Source organism: Lacerta agilis, chromosome 7, assembly GCF_009819535.1.
Source record: "Lacerta agilis isolate rLacAgi1 chromosome 7, rLacAgi1.pri, whole genome shotgun sequence".
NCBI lineage: Eukaryota > Metazoa > Chordata > Lepidosauria > Squamata > Lacertidae > Lacerta > Lacerta agilis.
Genome location: NC_046318.1, coordinates 2919026 through 2941786, shown reverse-complemented (window position 1 = coordinate 2941786; position 22761 = coordinate 2919026). Strand labels below are relative to the sequence as shown.

Sequence of the window (22761 nt, the reverse complement as noted above, 5' to 3'; positions counted from 1 at the left end):
CTATCGACACCAGCGGCATATTCAATAGATATGTAGCAAAACAAATGGTCCTGTGCTCAGATCTGGCTCTAATCATTCTGAACAAAGACAGTGCTTCAAAGCTTCACAGAGCAGGAATCCAAACCTGGTCAGTGTGAATGATTAGGTTAGGAACACAGGAGCACGAGCAACATGTTGGGAGTTTTCATGGGAATTTTAATCCTTCCTCTGATGGAAAACATGCAGGTGGAGGGCAGAACTGTGTAAAAGGGCCACCTTTCATCACACCAGCCTGTCCAAACTTGAGGCCCTCCTCCATAAGCCCCTGCCAATTAAAGTTAGGTAGGTGGTGGCCAGCGGGGTGTGTGTGTGTGTGTGTGTGTGTGTGACATTTTAATTTATAGCACCCCATTTGTGGATTGTCGTCTCCAACTATGATGTCATTTTAGCACCAGAGGAAGATCTGAGCATTTCAGCATATAATGTGAGCTCATCTTGATTACAATTTTACACATTCTGCTGGATTGTATGAGTTTGCTTTAATTCCTGCTTCTACTATGTGATATATACCACATTTCAAGCTGCAATCTTAAGGCTTGGGTGGGGAAAACAAAGTCAGTTTATCCACCTTCTTCCATGTTCTGGAGGGATCCTGCCAACAGGGAGAGTGAAAGTAAGGGTGTCCCGCCCCCCACCTCTGGCCTTGCTTTTTAAAAACAATTTCCCTCCCAATGGAAATTAAATGGAATGAACTGATGGGCTGACATAATTTTCTCCCTGGTTTGGGGACGTCAAGGGAGCCGTGGATCCTTTGGCTACTGAAGTTGTTATGACAGCACAGAGGGGAACTCCAACATCAGATCACCCTTTAGGATCAAAGCTCTCTCTTTCCACCAACCAGGAAGGATCTCGGGAAGGCTATGGCCCATAGGGTGCCTTCACTGGATTTGTAAAGCACAGTAAATAAAACAGCATAAAACCAAACATAAAAATGTTCTGTTACATTTATCTGTAACACAGCACTCACCCAGAAGGTGCCATGCACCTAAGACCTTGTCTATCCTCAGCTTCTGTATGGTGGCTGAAACTATCACATTGGGCCTGATATCCCTTTCTGGAAAGTCCCTGGTGGACCTACCTGATCTTATGTGGAAGGGCACTGCTGGGATAGAAGACTCAAAAGAGGGTTGATGCCACCTCTCTTGAGCAGTTCCCCCCTCCCTACTTAACTTATTAAAATAAAATGCATACATACATAAAATTAAAACTCTTGCTCGCGTTCTGAATCGAGCTTTGTCTCCTACTTGGACCCCTTGAGTTGCAGGTGGAGGGCAGGATGGAAAACTTGTCATTTGGGGAGGGACTGTTCCTGCTCTGGCTCTTAGCTGAGCATCCCCAAAGTGGCAGGTAGGTCAGAAGAGCAGGCTGCTCAGTCAGTGTTGCAGCAGGGCGGGAGAGAGTGTCCTGGCTATCTTGTAGCTTGACCTGAACTCAGCTCCATAGAAGGGATAAAGAGATGCTCTCCCTGTAAGGACTGCCTGCTTACAGAAAGATACAAAAAAGAATTCAGGGAGCAGACACATCCCTTCTAACTAAGGCTGCAACCCTAACCCCACTTACTTGGGAGTAAGCCTACCTGAATTCAATAGGGCTTACTTCTGAGTCGACATGGTTAGGATCACACTGTAAACCTCCCTACCGTGGTCTCTTCTGTCTGAAGAGAAAGAAACAGAAAAGGAGCAAGAAGACCTCTTTCCGCAAAGCACCTGCCAGTCGAGCGACCAAGGATGGATGCTGCTGCCCAGCTAAATATGCCCGAAGAGGGAAAGACGTTGCAGCAACCCTTATGCACAGCAGCTGTGTGTTTTCATAAGATCACACAAAACTACGGACTGAGGCAACAGATATACTAAGGAGTACCAGAGGAAATTTTTGTTACTCTTATGAGACATTTCTTTGGGAGGTGCAGAATAATAAATGATCATTTATATTCCACTTTTCAAGCATTTGAAGCATTTCACATATATTATTTGCAACAACCCTGCAAGATAGGCCAGCATCATTATCATTAATGATTATTATTATTATTATTATTATTATCCCCATATTGCAGATCGGGTGGTGAGGCAGACACTGCAGCTTGCCTATGGCCACCTAGCAAGTTCACAGCTGAAGTGGGTTTTCAGCTGCAAACTTCTTGGCTTACAACTCGTGCTTTTAGCCAATATGCTACAGCAGGAAAAAGAAACTTCATATAAACTTAGAAAAATAAACATTAAATTGTTTTCTTTAAAAAATACAGGGACACATACCATCTTCTAAGCAGAGATCACTGAAGAGAAGAGGTGCTTAAGGATAACAATTAAAAATTGGTTTATTCTAAACATTCATTGGAGGTTGAAAGAATTTTACCTTTTAGCAATGAGAGAAAAGTGGCATTATTTTAAAAAGGGGGGTGTTACATTTTTTTTTTAAATCAGGATTTTTTTTTCTTGGAATGTTTCTGAACGCAATGATACATTAGTTGTTCTTTAGACTGTTCCTTATTTTCTTCCTATAAATCCTCCTCTAAACAACTTTAACTCTGGAGGGGAATTTGAAGTAGAGAGTTATTGATCCTGTTTACTTTGTGTGAAGTGGCATCCATTTCTATTGGCTTTTTGTGGGAGTGGGGAATCCATTTAAAAACATTTGAAGAAAATAAAAACATCTTCAAAAAATAACATTTAAAAACAATGGAAGCTCTTTCTAGTACAGCTGGAAGGAGCCTTTCTACACTAGTACCAAGGATATATTTTAGTTGTGTTATCCTTTTTGGTCTCATCACCATGGAAAACAGCAGGTGAACGACTTCCGCAGCGGCTACAGTTTTTCAGTCTTCTACTTTAAAAACCTTGTAAGAACTGAATGAATGCACAGAGTTGAGAATCCCCACATTTATCCAGCAACTTCTACAGAGAGCCAACATCTGATCTTGTACCAAATGATTAAAGCTATCTAAAACTATTTCAAATGAGTACTGAAACATGCCAATCTCAAATTCCATCCAAGACAATTGCTAGTTTAACCTGATCCATCTACATAACCATTTAAAATGTTCCTTTTATATTATGTTATTTCCGTAAGAAGTGTCACAGTAACAAAAATGACACATTCAAGATGGCCCTCCTCTTGGCTGTATTAAACTATATTGACCACTAACTGAACAGGATTGACAAACCCTTTGTATCATGGTGCAGTAAATCTTCTTCAGTCCATCTTGAGCCATACCAAACAGGGCACTAGTGACGATTTTACTTCTTTATGTTCCATTTTTCATCTCCCATTCCTGGGGGGGGGGGGACACACATTATAGCAAAGTCATTAATACTTGATTCAAGTACATGTAAAACACAAGAGTTGTTCAGTGGACTTTACTGTATTCCACACTGCCACAATCTATGCAGAAAAGGGGCCGAATTTATGCAAGTTGAAAGTAATCTTTGTCAAATCTGTATTTACTTCACATGAACTAGAGCATGAGGTTAATACACAAGAGAGACATGCTGCCATTCCATTATCTGCAGCTTACTGGAAGGGAAGAAATCAGGCAAGTCCAGAAAGAAATTCTAGAAACTAAAACTCTTACTGACTTAAAAAAATAACTGTACTATTTAACATCCTGTGATTCTTTGTATATCTGACCCTGCTCACTGCTGGAATAAGACCCCAAAGGCTTTCCGCTGTGGTAATGTGGCTATACGATTTCAAGAAGTTACTGCAACTAAGGGCCTGTTGGAGGAGTATATGTGAACCTGATAGAGCAGGACTGTAGTGGAGGAAGAGCCCTTACAATCCAGCCCAGTTTCCTTCCTACCTCTAGGGTAGGAGACTGGGGCTCGGGACCTTTTATAGCTTGGCTTCCAGCCAGAAGAATGGAAGTAACTGGACCAGATCACAAATGAGACTGCTAAAGCCAGTCCTGTCTCCTTAAGGAAGGGTGCAGCCCAAGGTATAAGGTCAGGCATGTCCAACAGGTAGATCGTGATCTACCGGTAGATCAATGGAAGGCTGTGGTAGATCACTGGCAGATCACCCCCAAAGAAGCTCAACAACTTTGGCTCCCCTAAAAAAAGCTTAACATTTTTGCCCGGCACCCCCAAAAATGGGGCTTTCCTCCTCCCTAAGAAAAGCTCAACAACTTTGACCTGAACCCCCAAAAAGGGGTTCACTACCAGTTTGTAACTCTGTGAGTAGATCGCAGTCTCCTGGGAGTTGGCCACCACTGGTATAAGCAAAATCCCCCCTTTTTAAATCAAAACTTTGTGTGGATTTTATCTGATATACTAGGCTTGGTGCAAGATGTCCATTTCTCACATGACGGCATGCCATCCCTTCCACATGAAGATTTGCTTTCTTGAAAACACCCTGAATTGAAAACTACACGCACTGTTAAAACCACAGAAAAAGGCCTTCCGTCTGCTGAGGCAGCACGTGGGACAAAATCCTCATGCTTTTAAACCAGCAACTCCCCACAAGAAAACTGAAGTGTCCTAAGAAGACTGCAACATCTCTGCGACTGAAATTATGTCCCACTCGTGTCTCCTGCACCCACCACCAACTACTGGACAAACCATTTCTTTGTAACAAAAATGTGAATCACAGCATATTTCACAGTATATGTGAATCACAGAAATGTGAATCACAGTATATCAGAAAAAAAAGATATACTGGAGACTGGACTGCAGTGCAGTACAAAGCAGGCAACCAATGAAAAAGGAGGGAGTTGGTTGTTATCCAGGCACAAGTCTTGATGTGAAGTTTGTTTTTTTGGGGGGGGGAACCTACAACTGAAATTATCTGAGGCCGTTAAAAATGAGGGAAAGTGTGTTTCCCTCCTGTGAACAGTGGCAAGAATACAGAGGAAGCAAAAACAGAACTCTGAGAATTGGACTGTTCCACTTGCTAGCGGTACAAGAGTTGGTAGAGATGATTGCTGCTAATTTTAAGTGCTAAATTTATTTAAATCATGTTCAAAGTGAAAATACATTTATCATATTTATTATGTAATTTGATTTTTAAAATGGAAGTTTAATGGAAGTTTTTGCATGGTTAAAAGTGCCCTTTTTAAGTTATTTCCTTGCCTGTGTAAATTCCTTTTTAAAAAACCAAACCCCTTGCTCGGAAAGTGAATTCTATACAATACCAAGCACAACAGTCCAGTAAGAAAAATGCAGACCTTTGAGAGGAATGAATGCTAATCCCAATTGTATAAAACAAAAGTAGAACCAATTTTTCAGTTTTGTTTCAGTTGAGTAATTTGACCTCGTGTATATCAACGTTAAAATAGTGAGGTCACACCAGACAGATAAAATTTAGAAAGTACCTTTTTCACATCATCAAGAAAATGAAAAATATCTTAGGATAAACAGGGAAAATGTATGCAATCAGTGACTGAGAGCAACGAAGTATGTATGACTAAGTATTTCAAACAACTTAGGGCTCATCAGCACTTCTGCTTGGCATGGGTTTGTGTGGATTTCTGCTTGTCCCACACTTCCTAAGCACGGGGCTGAGTCGTTTTGCTTTCACAAAAAAACCCCCCCACTCTATAGCAATAAATAGGAACAGACACCAATCTGTAGAAAACCAAACTGAAACTTTCTCCAATTCAGTATCAAAGATCAGGTCTCCCTGGGGAAAGCAGCAGGGCAAGAGCAAGTCTGGATGAGTCCTCATTCTTGTAAGCGATGGGAAATACAATAATTTAACAAAGTTTCAGCTCTTAAAGCAAAATACGAGGAGTGTATTATAGGAAACTGAAGAGTCACTGAAAATGTTCAACCGTTCTTCCCTTCACTGTGAGCTAGAAGAGCAATCACAGCCTCATAAGACAAGATAGCCATTAACTGTTTTCTTTTCTGAACAGTGGCAACCCTTTCAGAAGCAAAGTGAGACAGAAAACTGGCTCCTCTAGCGGGGGCAAAAAGCAAATAAGCCCAGCCTGTAAATACTGGCAGAGATCTCACCTTTGCCTTCTGAAGCACATGGCCTCTGCATGGAGAAGTGCTTGAGGAGGAATGTCTTTTCAGGACTATGGCACTGTTCACAGGCACAGAACATTCAGTATCACTTGTATCACAGCTGGAGATAGGTGAATTCTCCAGGGTCTGATGCCTTAGAACTGGAGACTGTAAGAATACAAAACCATTTGAAATCATGACAGCTATCAAAACCTGCTCCTTGATCTCAGGAACCACTGTGCAAATTTAGGATGCAATAGCTTAAGAGGTGTGCAAGTGGACCATGAGCAAACAACTTTCCAAAATGTATAGATGGGACTACAGTGTGACTGATCCGAGATGGTTTAGTAACTGCCTTTGTCTGGTAACAAGTCTAGTACTTTAATGCAGTGGTTCCCAATTAGCTAATTACTGAGGGCCCCCTATTTTTCAAAACTCAAGCCACTGACCCCCTACTTTCAAAATTTTTGATAACTCTATGGTAGTCACTGTGTGATATTGACGACACCTGGAAATTGGCTGCCCTGTGCTCCCTCACGTGAGGAGTGATATATTGCTGCGTATTGCCAGGTCAAAATCATTATCGCGGTGTGATTTCAAAACCGGTTGGGGCCAATACATTGAAAAATTGCACAGGGCTAGAACAGACCATAAAATTTGTGACATTACCATGCAAAAATGACAAAAAAAAATAGTATGGAGGAGGCAAGGGATTGACCGCCATGGGGTCCCCGGATCCCTAACTGGGAACCACTGCTTTAATGGAAGTACCTGTGCAGTTGAGGTTCCAGATTTAGGCTCGATCGCCAGTCCCAATGTGATGCCACCAGCCAAGGCTTTCTTCAGCTTCTCTTTCACCTCTGTCAGCTCTAGTTCCAGAGTGACACGTTCAGACTCTTTCAACTTACACTCCTCTTCCAACTTCTTTAGTTTATCTTCAAGGATAATTAGGGTTTTCCTACCTGAAATTCAGAGGCAAGGTAAGTGATACCTGAGGCAGGGGGACATTTGGTACATTCCTAGTTACTCAATGAGGCCACAAGCCTGCCAGCAACTTCAAGACGGAGGCATAAGACTTACTGCAATTTGACCAGATACAATATTGTTTTCTTCCTCGTTTGTAGTATCTAGTTGAGTTTACATCTCTGTCCTGGTGCCATTACCCCTATGACTCCTTTAATAGTAGTAATAGGAAGCACCAATGTTAATATTTCTGATTGTGTTTAATGTTTTATACATTTTTGTCCTATTTTATTTCTGCATATTGCTTCTGTTGTGGGAAAAGACTTAACTAACTAACTAGTCATATGCCTTCTCCTGCTACTGGAAGCATCTTTCCTGAGATGATGGTCATGCAATGGTCGAAGAAGATCAAACACCCAGCATACCAGCATTCGCTTCCAGGGCTGCTCTAAGGTCTTTCCTTTCCTTTCGAAGCTGAGCCAGGCGATTCCTCAGAGTTTCTCTTCTCCTCAACAGCTCCTCCTCTTTGGTCTGCAACCTCTTTGCATCTGCTTCAACCCGGTTCTTTCCATATTTGTACTGTTCAGCATCTACACATAAAGGTTAACTATTAGACATCTGAGAGCAGGAATGCTATTAATCTTACCTTCTTATATGGGGGGGGGCAGGGCCTTGGCTCAGTGGTTAAGTATCTGCTTTGCATGCAGAAGAGCTATGGCACCTCCAGGTTATGCTGGGAATATGCAGTGTTTCTCAAACTTGGGGTCTCCAGCTGCTGTTGAAATACAACGCCCGTCAATCCTGACAACTGCAACTGCTGGGTAGGGATGGCAAGAATTGCAGTCCAACAAAAGCTGAAGGCCCAAGTTCGGAAAACACTGCCCTAGAGAGCCACTGCCACATAGACTATACTGAGCTAAATGGATGAAGGTTCTTGACTCCCCAGGCTCTTATTAATCAAAAAGGTAACTCCCAACACAGACATTCTAACAGCCATCCAGTAGATTGATCCGAGGCATACATATCCTTTCTCAAACATAACCACCAAATCTCTGAACCGTATTCCAAGATCTCTCTGCTTGTCACATCTCTTTCCCAGTGTGGTTGCTGTAACCACGCCAACTGTGATCCAGGGGTGTAAACCTTTCAGGACATCTGTTTTAGGTTCCCGGCATGTTTACGAACCACACATGACACCTGCAGCCTTGGGAGGTCTGTCACTTGTGTGGTTTGTAAAACACACCAGGAATCAAATGCTTGGACCTAAGCAAGAGCAGTCAGGAAGGCTGTGGCAAACATGCCAGCAAAGTTACATGCAATGGAAATACAGAATGGTTCCAAAATTCTTCAGTAATGAACAGGAAGATTGAGAAAGGAAGATGAGAGTTTAAGTTTCCTAGTTGTTCAATTATTAACTAGTACAGTGGTACCTCGGGTTAAGTACTTAATTTGTTTCGGAGGTCCGTTCTTAACCTGAAGCGAACTTAACCTGAAGCACCACTTTAGCTAATGGGACCTCCTGCTGCCGCTGCGCCCCCAGAGCACGATTTCTGTTCTTAAGCGGAGTTCTTAACCTGAAGCGCACTTAACCCGAGGTACCACTGTAATTGGAAATCACCAAATTAATTACCAAGTGCTAACTGGTAGGACTAACTCTCAGATGAGCTGAGAGTTAAGAAGGGCATGTGTAAGAAATGGGAGAAAGGAAATCACAAAGGAGGAGGAGCCAACAGTTGCAGCGGGAAAGTCAGGCTGGCTAAAGCTCAGAATGAGCTTGGGCTCCCAAGAGAGGTTAAAAAAGGTAAAAGAGGTTTCTTTGGCTATGTCTGAAATAAGAGGAAGAACAAGCAAGTGGTAGGTCCTATGTGTGGGGAAGAAGAACTACTCAACACATACTTTGCCTCTGTCTTCACCCAAAAGGAAAGCAATGCTCAACATTGCGATAACAGAATAAATGATGTAAGGAGGGAGCTGAGGTCCAAGATAGGAAAAGAGGCAGTAAGGGAACACCTAGCTACTTTAAATGAATTCAGATCTCCAGGGCCTGATGAGCTGCATCCAAGGGTACTAAAGGAGCTGGCGGGTGTAATTTCAGAGCTTTTGTCTATTATATTTGAGAATTCTTGGAGAACAGGTGAGGTCCCTACAGACTGGAGGCAGGCTAATGTTGTCCCCACAAAACTACCAACCAGTGAGCTTCACATCAATACTAGGAAAGGTCCTAGAACAGATGATTCAAGAGTCAGTCTGAGCATGTAGAAAAGAAAGCTGTGATTACGAAGACCCAGCATGGGATTCTCAAAATAAGTCATGCCAGACCAATCTGATTTCTTTTTTTGATCGAATTACAAACTTGGTGGATTAGGGAAATGCTGTGGACATAGTATATCTTGATTTCAGTAAGGCTTGTGACAAGTCCCCCATGATATTCTCACGATGAAACTGGTAAAATGTGGGTAAAATGAGGCAGCTGTTAGATGGATTTGTAGCTGGTCAACAAACCCAAAGTGTACTCATTAATGGTTCCTCATCATCCTGGAAAAAAGTGACAAGTTGGGTGCTGCAGGGTTCTGTCCTGGGCCCATTGTTCTTCAACGTCTTCATAAATGACTTGGGATGAAAGAATTGAGGGGACGCTCATCAAATTTGCAGATGACACCAAACTGGGAGGGGTAGCTAATACCGCAGAAGACAGAATCAGAATTCAACATGACTCTACAGTATTAGATTGGAGAACTGGGCACAAGCTAACAAAATGAATTTCAATAGGGACAAATGTAAGGATCTGCACTTAGGCAGATGCATAAATATAGGATGGGGGACATCTGGTTTACTAGCAATACATGTGAAAAGGATCTTGGGGTCTTGGTGGACTACAAGCTTAATATGAGTCAACAATGTGATGCAGCAGCTAAAAAAGTGAATGCTGTTCTAGGCTGCATCAACAGAAGTCTAGTGTCCAGATCAAGGGAAGTAAAAAATCCTTCTATTCTGCCTTGATTAGACCACACTTGGAATACTGTGTCCAATTCTGGGCACCACAATTTAAGCAGGAGGTTGTCAAGCTGGAACGTGTGCAGAGGAGGGCAACCAAGATGATCCAGGGTCTGGAGGAGCACTTGAAGGAGCTGGGTATGTTTAGCTTGGAAAAGAGGAGAATGAGAGGAGATATGGTAGCCATCTTAAGGGCTGTCACATGGAGGAGGGAGCATGCTTGTTTTCTTCTGCTCTGGAGGGTAGGACACAAAGCAATGGCTTCAAGTTGCAAGAAAGGAGATTCCAACCCTTAAACATTCGGGGGAAACTTTCTGACAGTAAGAGCTGTTCAGCAGTGGAACAGACTCCCACAAGAGGTGGTGGACTCTCCTGCCTTGGAAGTTTTTAAGCAGAGGTTGGATGGCCATCTGTCATGGATGCTTTAGCTGAGATTCCTGCATTGCAGGGGGTTGGACTAGATGGCCCTTGGGTCCCTTCCAACTCCAAGATTATATGATTCTATGTAGCTGATTAGACAGATACTTTATTGTCATTGACTAATCAGTTAATTGATTAAAAATATTTTAACTGACTGAAAAAGTGGATTTTTCTTTCCTTAAACAGGAAACACTCACTAGAATTGCTCCGTTTCACATTTGAAGCAGATTCCAATTTCTTTTGTGGGTTGTTTAATGTTCTAGCTTTCCCCATTATTCCATTTGTAGCTGCAGAAGCCTTCTTTCCTTTAAACTGTTAGGGGGGAAAATGTGTTTAGTAATCAAATATATATTTAGCAGTAATTATTGAATTACAGGGTTTACACTTTTCCTAGAACAAAGCCTCAAAACTGTCCCAAGCTGCCCAATTGACAGCAGGTTACAAGTTTAGAAAACTAGGTCAGCTGGGAAGGATGCTTCTTCTAAAGCAGCAAAGATAAAACGAAAAGCACCTATACAACAGTGAGACTGTACAGGCGGGGGCATCAGTCCAGAGGCTGATGTTAGCAGAGTTCATTCCAATTACAAAATATTAAATCATTGGGCCACTATTAAAGCTGTGAGAATATATATAATGGAGTTATACTTTGTACACAAGGGTGGGGAACCTATAGCACATGGCCCCCCTTGGCATGCCAAGGGTTCCAATTGTGCCTGCGAGTCCATTTTTTTCAAAACCACACCCACCAGTCAGTCAGCTGACTTCACATCAATTGCAGGGAGACAATGGTGGGGTTCAATTCTATATTGGCTGCATGCACTAGTTCCCCACAGGTAACTGGCACACACAGCCAATGCAGCTCATCAGCTGACAATTGGGGGAGGGGCTAAATCCTGCTCAGTTTGACACAACCTACCACACAATCAGGATGGGGGTTCCATTGAACCTCACTGTTCAAACTAATGTTACTTCCTCCATTTTAGCAGTGCACTGCTACCTACAAGGTGCTTTGAAGTCCCAAATTCACAGCACCAAATCAATTGTCAAAGTTGGCCCCAAGAGGCTAATCCTGATAAAGATCTGGCCTGCGGAGTCAAAAAGGTTCCCTACCCATGCATCAAACCATCGTTTAAATTAAATGAGAAGCATGCTGCTCAAAAGACCACACTCTTCAAGAACCTGGGAAGGAAACAAACCACAAGTGCTGGCTTATTGTTTTGCATAAAGCAGCATTTGTGGTTCACTTCTCGCCTAACCAATTACCAAGGTAAGCCAGAAACAAACTTTGGCTGACCATCATGGTTTGTTGGAAGAGAAACAAACCATGAGTGCTGGTTTACTCCCCAGCACATTGGAGAAGGAGTGAGGGGAGGGAAGTTGGGGGGGGGGGTACTCTTGAGCAGAATTGCTTGCCCCCTTTGCTATGGTTTGAAGTGAAGCATGAATCAGGTCGGTGTGAAACTTTACGCCCCCCCCCAAAAGGAAGTCAATTTCAAATTTGCATACAAAAAGAATAATTTCAGCACTAATTCTGCTGCCTTACTTCAAAAGTAACTATACTGCCAGATTTTGACTTTTCTACCTCAAAGCTGTTTTACATACAACAATTTCAAACTTGGGAAACATGTACAGTTGCAATCAAAATTAATCAACCCCTATTGCAAATCAGGTTTACTATCAAAATTTGCAGGCTTTCAGCTGTTTGCAATGAGCAAATTGTTGTTGTTGTTGTTGTTGTTGTTGTTGTTAGTTGAATTTATATACTGCCCTATACCTTGGGGTGGATTCAGATGAGCAGCTTAGTTGATAAGCTACCAAAGCATTAAAAAAAAAAGATGCTCCAGAGTTCAAATATATTCCAAGATAGAGAAAGTAGTGACCTTGCCAGTAGGCTGTTCACTTTGCCAACAACAACATCCTGCCCAACTGCTTGTGAAGTTTTTCACCAGCTCATTTTTTAATCTGAAAATGCCCACCATGCATGGGGTTCACAGACTGTTTTGAGCTTCTAGAAGATAACACCCCAGAAAGAATTTGAAAAGAGAATGGGGCATAGAATTGAGCACACATACAGATTCAAAATGTAACTTTCGTATTCAAGACTAGTGAATGTTTTCTTGTGGAACTGAAGGATGCCTCCTATACAACAGAGTGGAAAGGCTCAGACCGTATGAATTGCATGTGGTTTCTGCACTCTGAACTGACAGTACAGTACTGCCAACAGCTTTGTGTGAATGTGTGTGTGCATGTGCATGCTCTACTTTGAAAATCTAGCCCAGGCGTGGACAACCTATGGCCCTTCAGATCTTGTTAGATTCCAAATTCCCACCACCCCATGCCAACGTGGTTCGTGGGACTTGTAGAACCATGGCACCTGGAGGGTCAGTGGTTTGACAGCTCAGACCTAGACTAACCCAATGAAGAGAATCCCCTGGTAGCACAGCATGGGTTGATGGGCTTGTGTTTTATTTCAGTGATTCTTCCACCCTCCAAAAAATATTACGCATTTTTATGTGACTGTTAACAACACAGCATGCCACCTTGTTTAAATTTCAAGCATTTGGTGCCAGTGCATTATCTCACGAGACACACAAAAGAAAGTTGGATTAAGAGAATTAAGCAGCACAGTACCTGTGACACAGATCCCCTCCCCACAGCAGAGGTATTAGTGACAGATTGAGCAGAAGACAGATTGGATGAGACAGGATATTTATAGTGGTTAGAGGACAGTTTGTCAGTAGATAACCTATTGGTTTTTCGGTCTGCTGGTGGGTAGCGTGCAAAGATTTTCGGAGACGGCAAGTTATCGTACAGGCCCATATTATCATAAAGCCCATCTTCTCTCATGTCTCTGCCACGAGAAGCAGGAAAGCCATCTTCCGGTTCCCACTGAAACACACATACTTAGTAAATTAACACAAACTTCATGCATTGGGGGGGAAAACATGAAACCATTAGAAAGTTATCTCCGAGATCCCCTTCTCCGCATGCATTGCCTCCATAAGAATCTGCTTTAATTTTAATTACCATAATTCTCTCAGTTCTTGAGTTACTTTTGGAGGTTACAGTAAGGTTCATCAAGGCTCTACTGAAAGGGATATCATGGAGTTGCCATCTTGGGTCTATTCCCCAAATGGTCGTAATATGGGAGAAATTTAGTACCATGCTGTTAGGGTTGTTCTGTCAGCACAAGTATTTTTGTTTGCCAGGTGGAATGATCTCCCCTCTTCTCCCCCATTTATTGTTCGGGGGGGGGGGGTTCTCCTGACCCCCCCAGAGCCATTTTTTTTTTTGGGGGGGGGAACGTTCTGCTGCGCTAATGGGACTCATTGAGCTTGCTCCTGCCACCACAACTATTTAGTTCAACCCAGCCCTAAGATTCCAGATGCAGCATTTATGCTACCTGCCCTTATTGAACCTACAACACAAGTGCCAATGACATAATGATGATACAGAAGTTGGCTGGTGGGTCAAAACCACAAGGAAAATGAGAGAGCAAGCACCTGGCTTACTAGGAAGTGGCCTGGCTCATACGTAGAGAAGCTGCCCAAGAAACCAGTTTGTTTCAGTAGAGACGAACTCAAACCAGTTTCCATGATGTCCAAAGCATAAAACTGCAGTTTAAGAGCTTCCTAGAAACTAGAATCTCATCCTGGTTTGTACACAGTTTCCTAGTTTGAATATAATGGGGAAATGGTTTAACGAGTCAATAAGTCTCCTTTGCAGCCAGGAGAAGAGAAAGGGCATGAAGGAGACAGCATCAGCAGCATCATTCTCATTTCATTCTTAGTTTGTGAGGTTCAGATCTGATCAAATCTTAACTTTGAACTTTTCTCTGGGAATTGCATTAATGCTTTAGGCTAACAGAGAATTATTGAACTGTATGGCCTACTTTCAAAGAATCTGTACTTGAGACATAGCAGTATGTTGGGATCATGCCCAGTGAAACTCAGTCAAGTGACTTAGGGGGCTCAACACACGTAAATGATTTGACCTACACAAAAATCAATTCTTACTGATCCATTTATGCAAGGAACATCGTCATAATGAAGTGCCATCCCGCTGGGACACGCATAGCCATTGGCAGCATTCCCTCGATAAGGATTAGTGGACAGAACCCGTCTGTTCATAAAACTGAAACAAAAGCAAAAACAGAACAGAGTTTATGCTGAAAGCACACAAAGGGAGTAAGCATGATTCACCCTTCATCTCCCCCCCCACCCCACCCCCCCACCCCGCTTCAAATTCTTCCTTGTCTACCGAAGGGTTTTTCATTACAAACACACCCAGTATGGTATCATAGGCTGAAGTGTAAGCCAGGAATCTATCATTTAGCAATGCTCTGGGTGGGAGAGCAGTTCCTGTACACATTATTTGATTTTTAGGAAATATAGTTATGTACTCCCCACAGCAATGGAAAGAAGAATTCTGAAGAAAAGGGCGAAAGATGGCTACAAGACTTTAGGAACAAGGTTGAAGTTTTAAGAAATGAAATGATACTCTTCTTAGTGGTAGGAAGTTTCTGGAAATGAAAGCATGTTGTTGCAAGTGGTGTCAGCAAATGGCTTCAGCTTTTTTCATCACAACTTGTAGCTCCAAAACGACAAATAATGGGAAGAGATGGACTTCACCTCACTAGAAAGAATTATTATAAACATGCTCTAGATTATACAAAGGTGGCTCTTTCCCCAGGGCCTGTCTGTAGCCAGATGATGATGAGGAGGAGGAGGACTGCTGCATCCCAATGCTGTTTTGGGCAAGTCTGGGGGCTAATGGATATACTGCATATACAAGTTGCTTTGATTAAATTAGTAACTTGACACAGCATTAGTAGAATGCCAGTTATGAATTACTAATAAAAACTTGGTCCTAAGAGAAATGCAGGGTGGGTCCCTCCTCCCCAAACCATGTATTTTCTCTTTCAAATATCTGGCAGTGGTTCAAGATTTCCAAAGCTTACTCTATTTTTGCAGATTGCCCCTCCACATGGTAATACTGATAGCACTTGAAAACTGCCATGGGGGGGGGGCTGCTATCATCTATAATTATTTTCATTTGATATTTAAAGGGGGTTTGAGTTGACAGTAGGGCTTCAACACTTAATTAATCAATTAGATTAATCTGTTTCAACACTTTTAATTAACTTTAAATGATGTTCCCATTTATCATGCAGGATATTTAAAAAATAATACACACACCGTATTTTTCCGCAGCATAGGGCGCACCGGAGCATTGGACGCACCTCGTTTTTAGAGGAGGAAACAAAAAATAATAATATATTTTTCTGGTTTTCCTCCTCTAAAAGCCCTGTTTTTTTGAGGATCAGCTGAAATTTGTGCAGCTTTTTTTGCAAAGGGAAAAGCCCTGTTTTTTTGAGGATCAGCTCAAAGTTTTGCTGCTTTTATGCAAAGGGAAAAACCCTGTTTTTTGAGGATCAGCTCAAAGTTTTGCAGCTTTTTTGCAAAGGGGGAAAAGCAAAGAGGAAAAGCCCCGGTTTAATGGGGTTCAACTCACATTTCTACAGCTTCTTAAGGAAAGGGAGCCGTTTCTACAGTTTCCAGACTGATAATCTAATCAGCCAGTCACATGTCGCTGGGGAAAGAAACAACCTCCCTCTGCAGCACATCCAACAAAGGAGGGCGGTGCTGAAAGGGAGCCGGGAACTCTTATCTCTCTCCCAATCTCTTGCTGATCAGCTGCTGAGCGGGGTCCTTTCAACACCCCCTTTTCTCTTTGTAAAATAAAAAGCATAATCCTCTTTTGGCCCCTGGGCAATTCGGCTCCAGGGACCACCATTCGCTCCATAAGATGCACAGATATTTCCCCTTACTTTTTAAGAGGAAAAAAGTGTGTCTTATGGAGCGAAAAATACGGTACATTTATTAAAAGTGCTTATAAAACTGCAGTTTGCAAGCACCATCTGGAAAAAAAAACTTCCTTTGCTTCTTGCTTCAGAAATACTGCTTTTAACCTTATACAAATTTATTGGTTATTCAACATTATTAATCAATTAGAATTTATTTGGTTGGGTTGCAGCCCTAATCCACAGGAGGTTTTTTGTGAAGCATTTTGAGTGAACACGAGTGTTTAACAATTAACATCACAATGCTTTGATACTTCATTCAGAAGTAAATCTCACTGGCTTCAATTGAATTTACTCTTTGACAAATGTGTTTAGGATTGTATCTTAAATTGTTTGATGGATTAGAAATGGATACCTTCAGCCTCCACTCACAACTTCAAGCTATCGCAGACAAATCTGGTACCACTGGTCTAAATTAAACCAGACTATGGCTGGCTGAGCAGCCTAATCCTAGCGGAGGGAAAACAAGCCTTTAACCATTCTTTTTGCCAGTTGGTTGCCAGGTTACATGACCGGGGAGGGGGGTAAGGAGCCTTCCTCTCTGCTCCTGCCCCCACACCCCTTTTTAAGGGTTTACATCAGCTTACTTTAGCCATCTGGGATGGAGGAAATACAGAGGTACATCTCTGGCTGAGCAGAGGATGAGGGAGGATGAGACACAGCCCAGCTCAGCAAGGAACTGCTTAGGTCAACCGGAGATCCACTGAACCCTTAACCCATTCATCCAGGAGGATCTCCCTATAGGATTGCTCCTCACATCTTTTTGAGCACAGAATGAAAACAACGAAGAACCTAGAGTTCCTGAAAATGTTCTTAACTGGTTTAGCTCCTCCTACCAGAAGGTCTGTTTTGCGGCTTGAATGACACTTGCCGTCACATCCACATCTATGTAGTCATAGTGCAGAGTGCCAGGATCTGCAGATGAGCCACTTTCAGCCAGCAAAATACCAATCCACCTGCCCATGTCTTCTGAAGATGAAGCCTACACAAAGATGGGAAAATTTCAGGCAAGCACGCACTCTTTGTCAATGGAAAGGCATCGTTTTTCATTCAAGTGTACTTTTTTCCCCTTTATCAAAAACAATGCATTCTAGTGAACTTACGCCTCACTCTTCAACATAAAAACATTTTCAGGACAGTTCACCAAAATCAAGCTAATAACAAGAAGAATGTATTAAAAAAACCACAAGCAAGCAGGATCAAAGCAGCAATTAATACAATTACACAAAATTAAAAGCGTAAGAAAAGTGTAATTGGCAACAGAGGCACCTCCACAGAGAAGAGCACTTCATAAGTGGGGCACCACAAAAGAGAGGTCTCTCTCCAGTTGCCACCTCCTTCACATCAGGTGGCTGGCACCCCCCCCCCAGGTGACCTGAGAGGTGGGAAGCTGCCAGTTAGCTCAATTGGTTAGAACTGTGTTTCCCAATTGGGGGCCATATGGCCCCCTGGGGCTGCTCAGGATATTCCGGGGGGGGGGGGGCAAGGTGACAATCATGTAAATGGAGGGGGGGCACAACATGAGGCTAGGGGGCCACAGAGGGAAGTGAGAAGTGAAGATTTTTATTTTTCTAATCCCGATTGGCTAATTATTATTAACTTATTATCCGCTTGGCTCCTTTCTGCCAACTGCGTTTTCCTGGAGCAGTCCAGATTTGTTTCTGGCAGAAGAGGGCGATTGCTGAGGCTCCCGTTTTGCCCAGTAGAGCCCACGACCCAGAACCCCCGGGTCAGATAAGTGCGGTGGTGGGGTGGCAATGGGTAGAGCTGGGCAAGACGGAGCTGTTTGTTGCTGCCGGCAGTGCTGGGCCAGTGGCATCATGGGCCTAGCTCCACAAGGTGCAGGGTGTAATCCACCCCAGTGCCTAGTGGATCAGGGCCACTGGATATTGTCAAGGGGTGCAGGGCCCATCGGCAGCCTGGCTCTGCAAGGTGTGGGGTTAAATCCACCCCAGCGCCTAGCCCTGTGGGGTCATCTGGTGCTGCTGACTTGCATCTAGTAAATAACCAAGTGTCTACTCAGAAGAAAGCAGCACTGAGTTCAGTGTGCCTTACTCCCAGGTAAGGGTGTGTGAGTTTTATCTAGGTAGACAGGGCTTCTCTGGGTGACAATATCTTTTTGCACCAGTTCAGTGAGGATCATTTGCTTTTTAAAATTCTCCCTGTACGCCTCGGTGTCAATTAACTTTGGTCAAATAAGTGTTGTTTAGTTTTTATGGGAGATGGATCTCCCTGGGAGGTTCTGGACTCTCCTTCCTTGGAGGTTTCTAAGCAGAGGTGGGATGGCCATCCGTCATGGATGCTTTAGCTGAGTTTCATTGCAGGGGGTTGCACTAGAAAGATGACTCTTGGGGTCTCTTCCAGCTCCATGATTTTATATTTTTTCTGCTACAACAATATTTAATTATGTTCCTCCTTTCATTTTATGTAATTGCATTTTGTATAAAAATTGTAAAAATAAAATATGTTCTATTTACCAACAAAACATTTAAATAGCTACCTTTCTACCAGTAGGATGGGGGGTGGGGGTGGGCATAGCCAGTATTTTTGCTAGAGGGGCAGGCTTTCGTTCGGGTGGGAGAATCTCATATTTGTATTGATTTTTACTTATTTTGAGGGGCAGCTGCCCCCCACCCCCCTTGGCTTTGTCCATGGGGGGGCCCACAGAAGGAAACAAGGTCATAAGGGGGCCATGGTCTGAAAAAGGCCGGGAAACACTGGGGTAGAGCATGGTGCTGATAATGCCAAGGTCACGGGTTAGATTCCCATACAAGCCACCTGCATATTCCTGCATTGCAGGGGGTTGGACTAGATGACCCTTGGATGTAACTCTACAAGTCTATGATTGTATGTTAATAGTAGAGAATAGGCAATAATGGCAGTATTGCCATTATACAATCATGCAGAGATGTTAATGAGAGAAGCACTACATTCAAAGGTAAATATTATTTTGTTTTCCGGTTATTTTATCCTCAGGGACTTAGTGATAAGTGGAAACTAAGAACTGAAGAGAGAATCCATTTAAGCCACTTTCTGGCCTGACCACTGCCCTGTAAATTAGGGGGATCTTGAGACTGATGTGTCCTACAGATAAGATTTGGAAGAGAGATCCATTTCCCCCAAAATAGAAGCAATTATTAGACATTTTAAATAATGGAAGCAATATAATAAACAATTTTTATTATACGTTTCAAAAGTTGTAAATGGATCCAAGCAGAAAAAGTGTGGGACAAGAGTGGGAACAAAGGAAATCCTGCTTCCAACGTAAAATTGGAGACTTTCCTAGGTATGGCAGACTTTGTTTGGTCAGGGAATGGGATTTTGCTTATGTCACGATCGGGAAAGGATAAGCACACTAAACAACTTAACCTCTAATACGGCAACCTCCTGTGCATTTCGAAGCAGGCGGAAGGTCAAGGGGTGTTTGGAGTCCAACCCTGGAATAACTTCACAGCCACAGAGAGGAATAGAGACAATATGGGTCTTTAGATCCGTTCTGTCTTTGTGGAAAATGAGCTTATTATCTTTCACTCTGCACCAGCGCTCACGCCACCGGTTATTTGAGAGCACGTTAAGATATCCTGCAAAACACAAAGACAGGCACTTTCCACTTTAAAAAGAAAAAGTTCATTCATCTGGACTCACCACAGAGACCCCAAAATCAACTGCAAACTTGTCGTTGTACAAATGCCTTTCACTCTCTGCAGTGGCAAAGGAGTGCCTGTGGTTGTGTCACCACAACACCATGGGCTCCTTTGAAATGATATATACCCACAAGGCTGTATTATTTGTCAGCCTGTGTAAGGTGTATAAACCCCAGGACAGAGCCATATGAATATGTAGATGATTTGACACACCAATGCTTATTAGGGTTGTTGTTCATCTCTGCTGTATCATAATTGTGTTTGATGGGGGACGGGACGGGACAAAAACATATTTTTAAAAAAATCAAGTCAACTCTAGTGCTCATCAAAATTAAGGATGTGATACTGAAGAATAAGAACTGCAGCTGAGCCGAAACCTCAGGATGCTTTTAACTAAAGCTTTATAGAGCCACAGAAAAGACTTCTCTCTTTGGGCATTCTCCAGCTGGAGGGGCGGAGACAGCACAAGTGTTTACCATGCAGCTGCATGACTGTCGAACGCACACACAAGACATGTGCTCTCCCTCCCAAGAAGCGGAAGCAGCAGCTTAACTGCTGTTTTGGTGCCATCTTTCTTTTAAACTAGAGCTCTCAATGGAAATGTCTCCAGGTGTGCTTAGAATCTTCCCCACAACAACAAAAAACAGAGAACAGTAAGGAAGCTTCCAAGTGCATTAATTCCACTGCACTTAGAAGCCTTCTTCAGACCCACTCAGGGCTGGAAGCTGGGGGCTGGAGCAGGCAGGGCCAGCACATTCAGGGACACTGAGGGTGGGGGTAGCAGGACTACCCCCACCACGAGTTGCTTAATCAAAATTAACACAAGTCTGCATTAGCATATTGTCTTTTTTCAGAGACCTAAGGGAGAATCAGGTACACAGCCAAGCGTCTCTAATGGTTGCTACTGCATCAAGGTAGATGCAGTAGAGGTAGAGGTAGGCCTCTGTAGATTGCCGTGGAAACTTTAAAGAAAACTCTCTACCTTGAGGCATTTTTCTCTATTAATCTTGCTTGAAAGTGGATGAGGGCCCACTTCTGGTGTGTGTGTGTTTGTTGTGTTTATATCGCACCTTTTTCTCCAAGGAGCTCAAGGTGGTGTGCGTGGTTCTTCCCCTCCTCATTTAATCCCCACAACCACCCTGTGAGGTAGGTTAGGCTGAGAGGAAGTGGCTGGCCCAAGGTCGCCCAGTGAGCTTCATGGCCAAGTACAGATTTGCATCCTGGTCTCCCAGGTCCTAGGCTGACACTTTAACCACTGCACCACACTTCTCCAACACTGTAGAGATGAAAAAAGTACTACAGAGCAATAAAAAAGGGCTGCATGTAATAGTAAACCATGTTTTAGCACTATGTACTTGCACAGGAAGATACAGCCACAAGCACATGGCTCTCTCTCTCTCTCACCAACTCCTATACAGCAACCAGGAGGAATTCAGCAGTGTTTAGTTACACTTTCCACAAAACCTCATTTGTCAATACCTGCAAATCAAAAATTCTGATTAAAACGAACTATGTTTAAGCTTCATAACCCATACTTGGAAGCTGGATTGTTTCAAAACTGACCAGAATTTGTTTTAAACTATGATCTGTGGTCCATACGTAGCAAGCCAGGTGTGGTGGAAAGTGAACCCCAGCACTGCTTAAGTCCTCCCAACCACATTTGAAGTTGGGACACAGGTGAGAGTGGAGATGCCATAATCTTTAAAGCTACTATTAAATCATCAGAGCCCAAACTCAGTGGGTGAAAGAGGAACGTAACAGCAAACATAGAAGATTGAAACACCACTAAAATGCTGACGTTTGGTGGAGCTTTTTTCTGTCTGTTCCCCTTTCAAGTTTAATTGTAGGTAACAACATGGGAAGCTACTCACCACAAGTGGGGATATCTTCTTCAGCTGATGAGGTTTGTTCATCTGTGGAGGGCTTCTTCTTTCCTAAGCCAATTATCTTAGTTATCTTCTTCCCTGTTACTTTAGACACAGTGCCCTTGGAATCTGTCTTAGAGCTCTTTTTCCTCTTTACTAGTAAGAAAAACATGCATGTGTCAGTCTTGCAAGATTTCAAAAGATACCATTATGAAACAGTAGTAGTAGTGGTAGTACCCAGTAGCAGATGCTGTGCATATGGGGCTCTGTTGCTTTCCTGGTCTCACTGGCAGGAGGGAGGAGGAGGAAGGCAGCAGGGAGCTTGACACAGTGAGGTTGCAGCTTCAGGAGTATCAGACTGGTTCCACTACTGCACTCACAGAGCGCCGAATTTCCTGCTGCTTTGCCCCCCCCCTTTCTTGTTAACTGGCAGGAACACATTGCCATTGGGAAGTCACAAGGGCAACCTCACCCCACCTGCACAGCTCCACCAGTTGAAACATTTTTTTCATATGTAGTAGGCATGCAAAATAGTTAAAGAGCACAGGGAAATGATATATAATGAGATGAAAAAAATGTTTTTTAAAAAAACATTTCCCAAAAAACCAGAGGCATTCCTTCTGGAAATGGTACAGACAGAAATATGTATGCCACCACAGCAGCTCGGATCTTGTCAGCCCCAAAATGGTGAGTGAGTGAGGTCCCTAAAATGGAGGATTGACAATTAAAAATGATAGACTATGCAGAGTTAGCAGGTCAAACAAGTAAAATAAGAGCAGATGATCAAGTATATAAATAAGAGTGGGGGGAAATTGTGGAGTATCGGCAAAATAACTGTAAACATGTGGAAACACTAGCAGCATTAAATTCAACAGTATACTATATAATAAAGGAAGAATAAGGGGAGGAAGTGATCTAAATGGATATACAGGAATATGCAGGAATGGTGGGAAAATTAAAGGAACCAGGGAAGGGGAAGAAGGGAAGTCATTGAGTGTTTTCATTAAAAAAAAATTAACAGTGGAAATGTA

General features: G+C 42.9%; 1 protein-coding gene across 5 annotated transcripts in view; it reads right to left on the bottom strand.

Annotated features, from left to right (window-relative positions):
- Window positions 1-2900: 2900 nt before the first annotated feature.
- AFAP1 (actin filament associated protein 1) overlaps window positions 2901-22761 on the bottom strand; it is a 55044-nt gene continuing 35183 nt past the window's right edge. For 2 of the 5 annotated variants that reach the window (XM_033154140.1, XM_033154138.1), the window contains 10 exons: window positions 21737-21886; window positions 19591-19802; window positions 17058-17203; window positions 14357-14492; window positions 12990-13247; window positions 10556-10670; window positions 7370-7534; window positions 6753-6943; window positions 5988-6149; window positions 2901-3307 (listed from right to left, as the gene is read on the bottom strand). In XM_033154140.1, coding sequence (XP_033010031.1) covers window positions 3281-3307; window positions 5988-6149; window positions 6753-6943; window positions 7370-7534; window positions 10556-10670; window positions 12990-13247; window positions 14357-14492; window positions 17058-17203; window positions 19591-19802; window positions 21737-21886 — 1562 coding nt within the window. In that variant the 3' untranslated portion in view covers window positions 2901-3280. The remainder of the gene's footprint in view (window positions 3308-5987; window positions 6150-6752; window positions 6944-7369; window positions 7535-10555; window positions 10671-12989; window positions 13248-14356; window positions 14493-17057; window positions 17204-19590; window positions 19803-21736; window positions 21887-22761) is intronic. The other 3 variants (XM_033154141.1, XM_033154142.1, XM_033154143.1) reach the window with 3 other exon arrangements.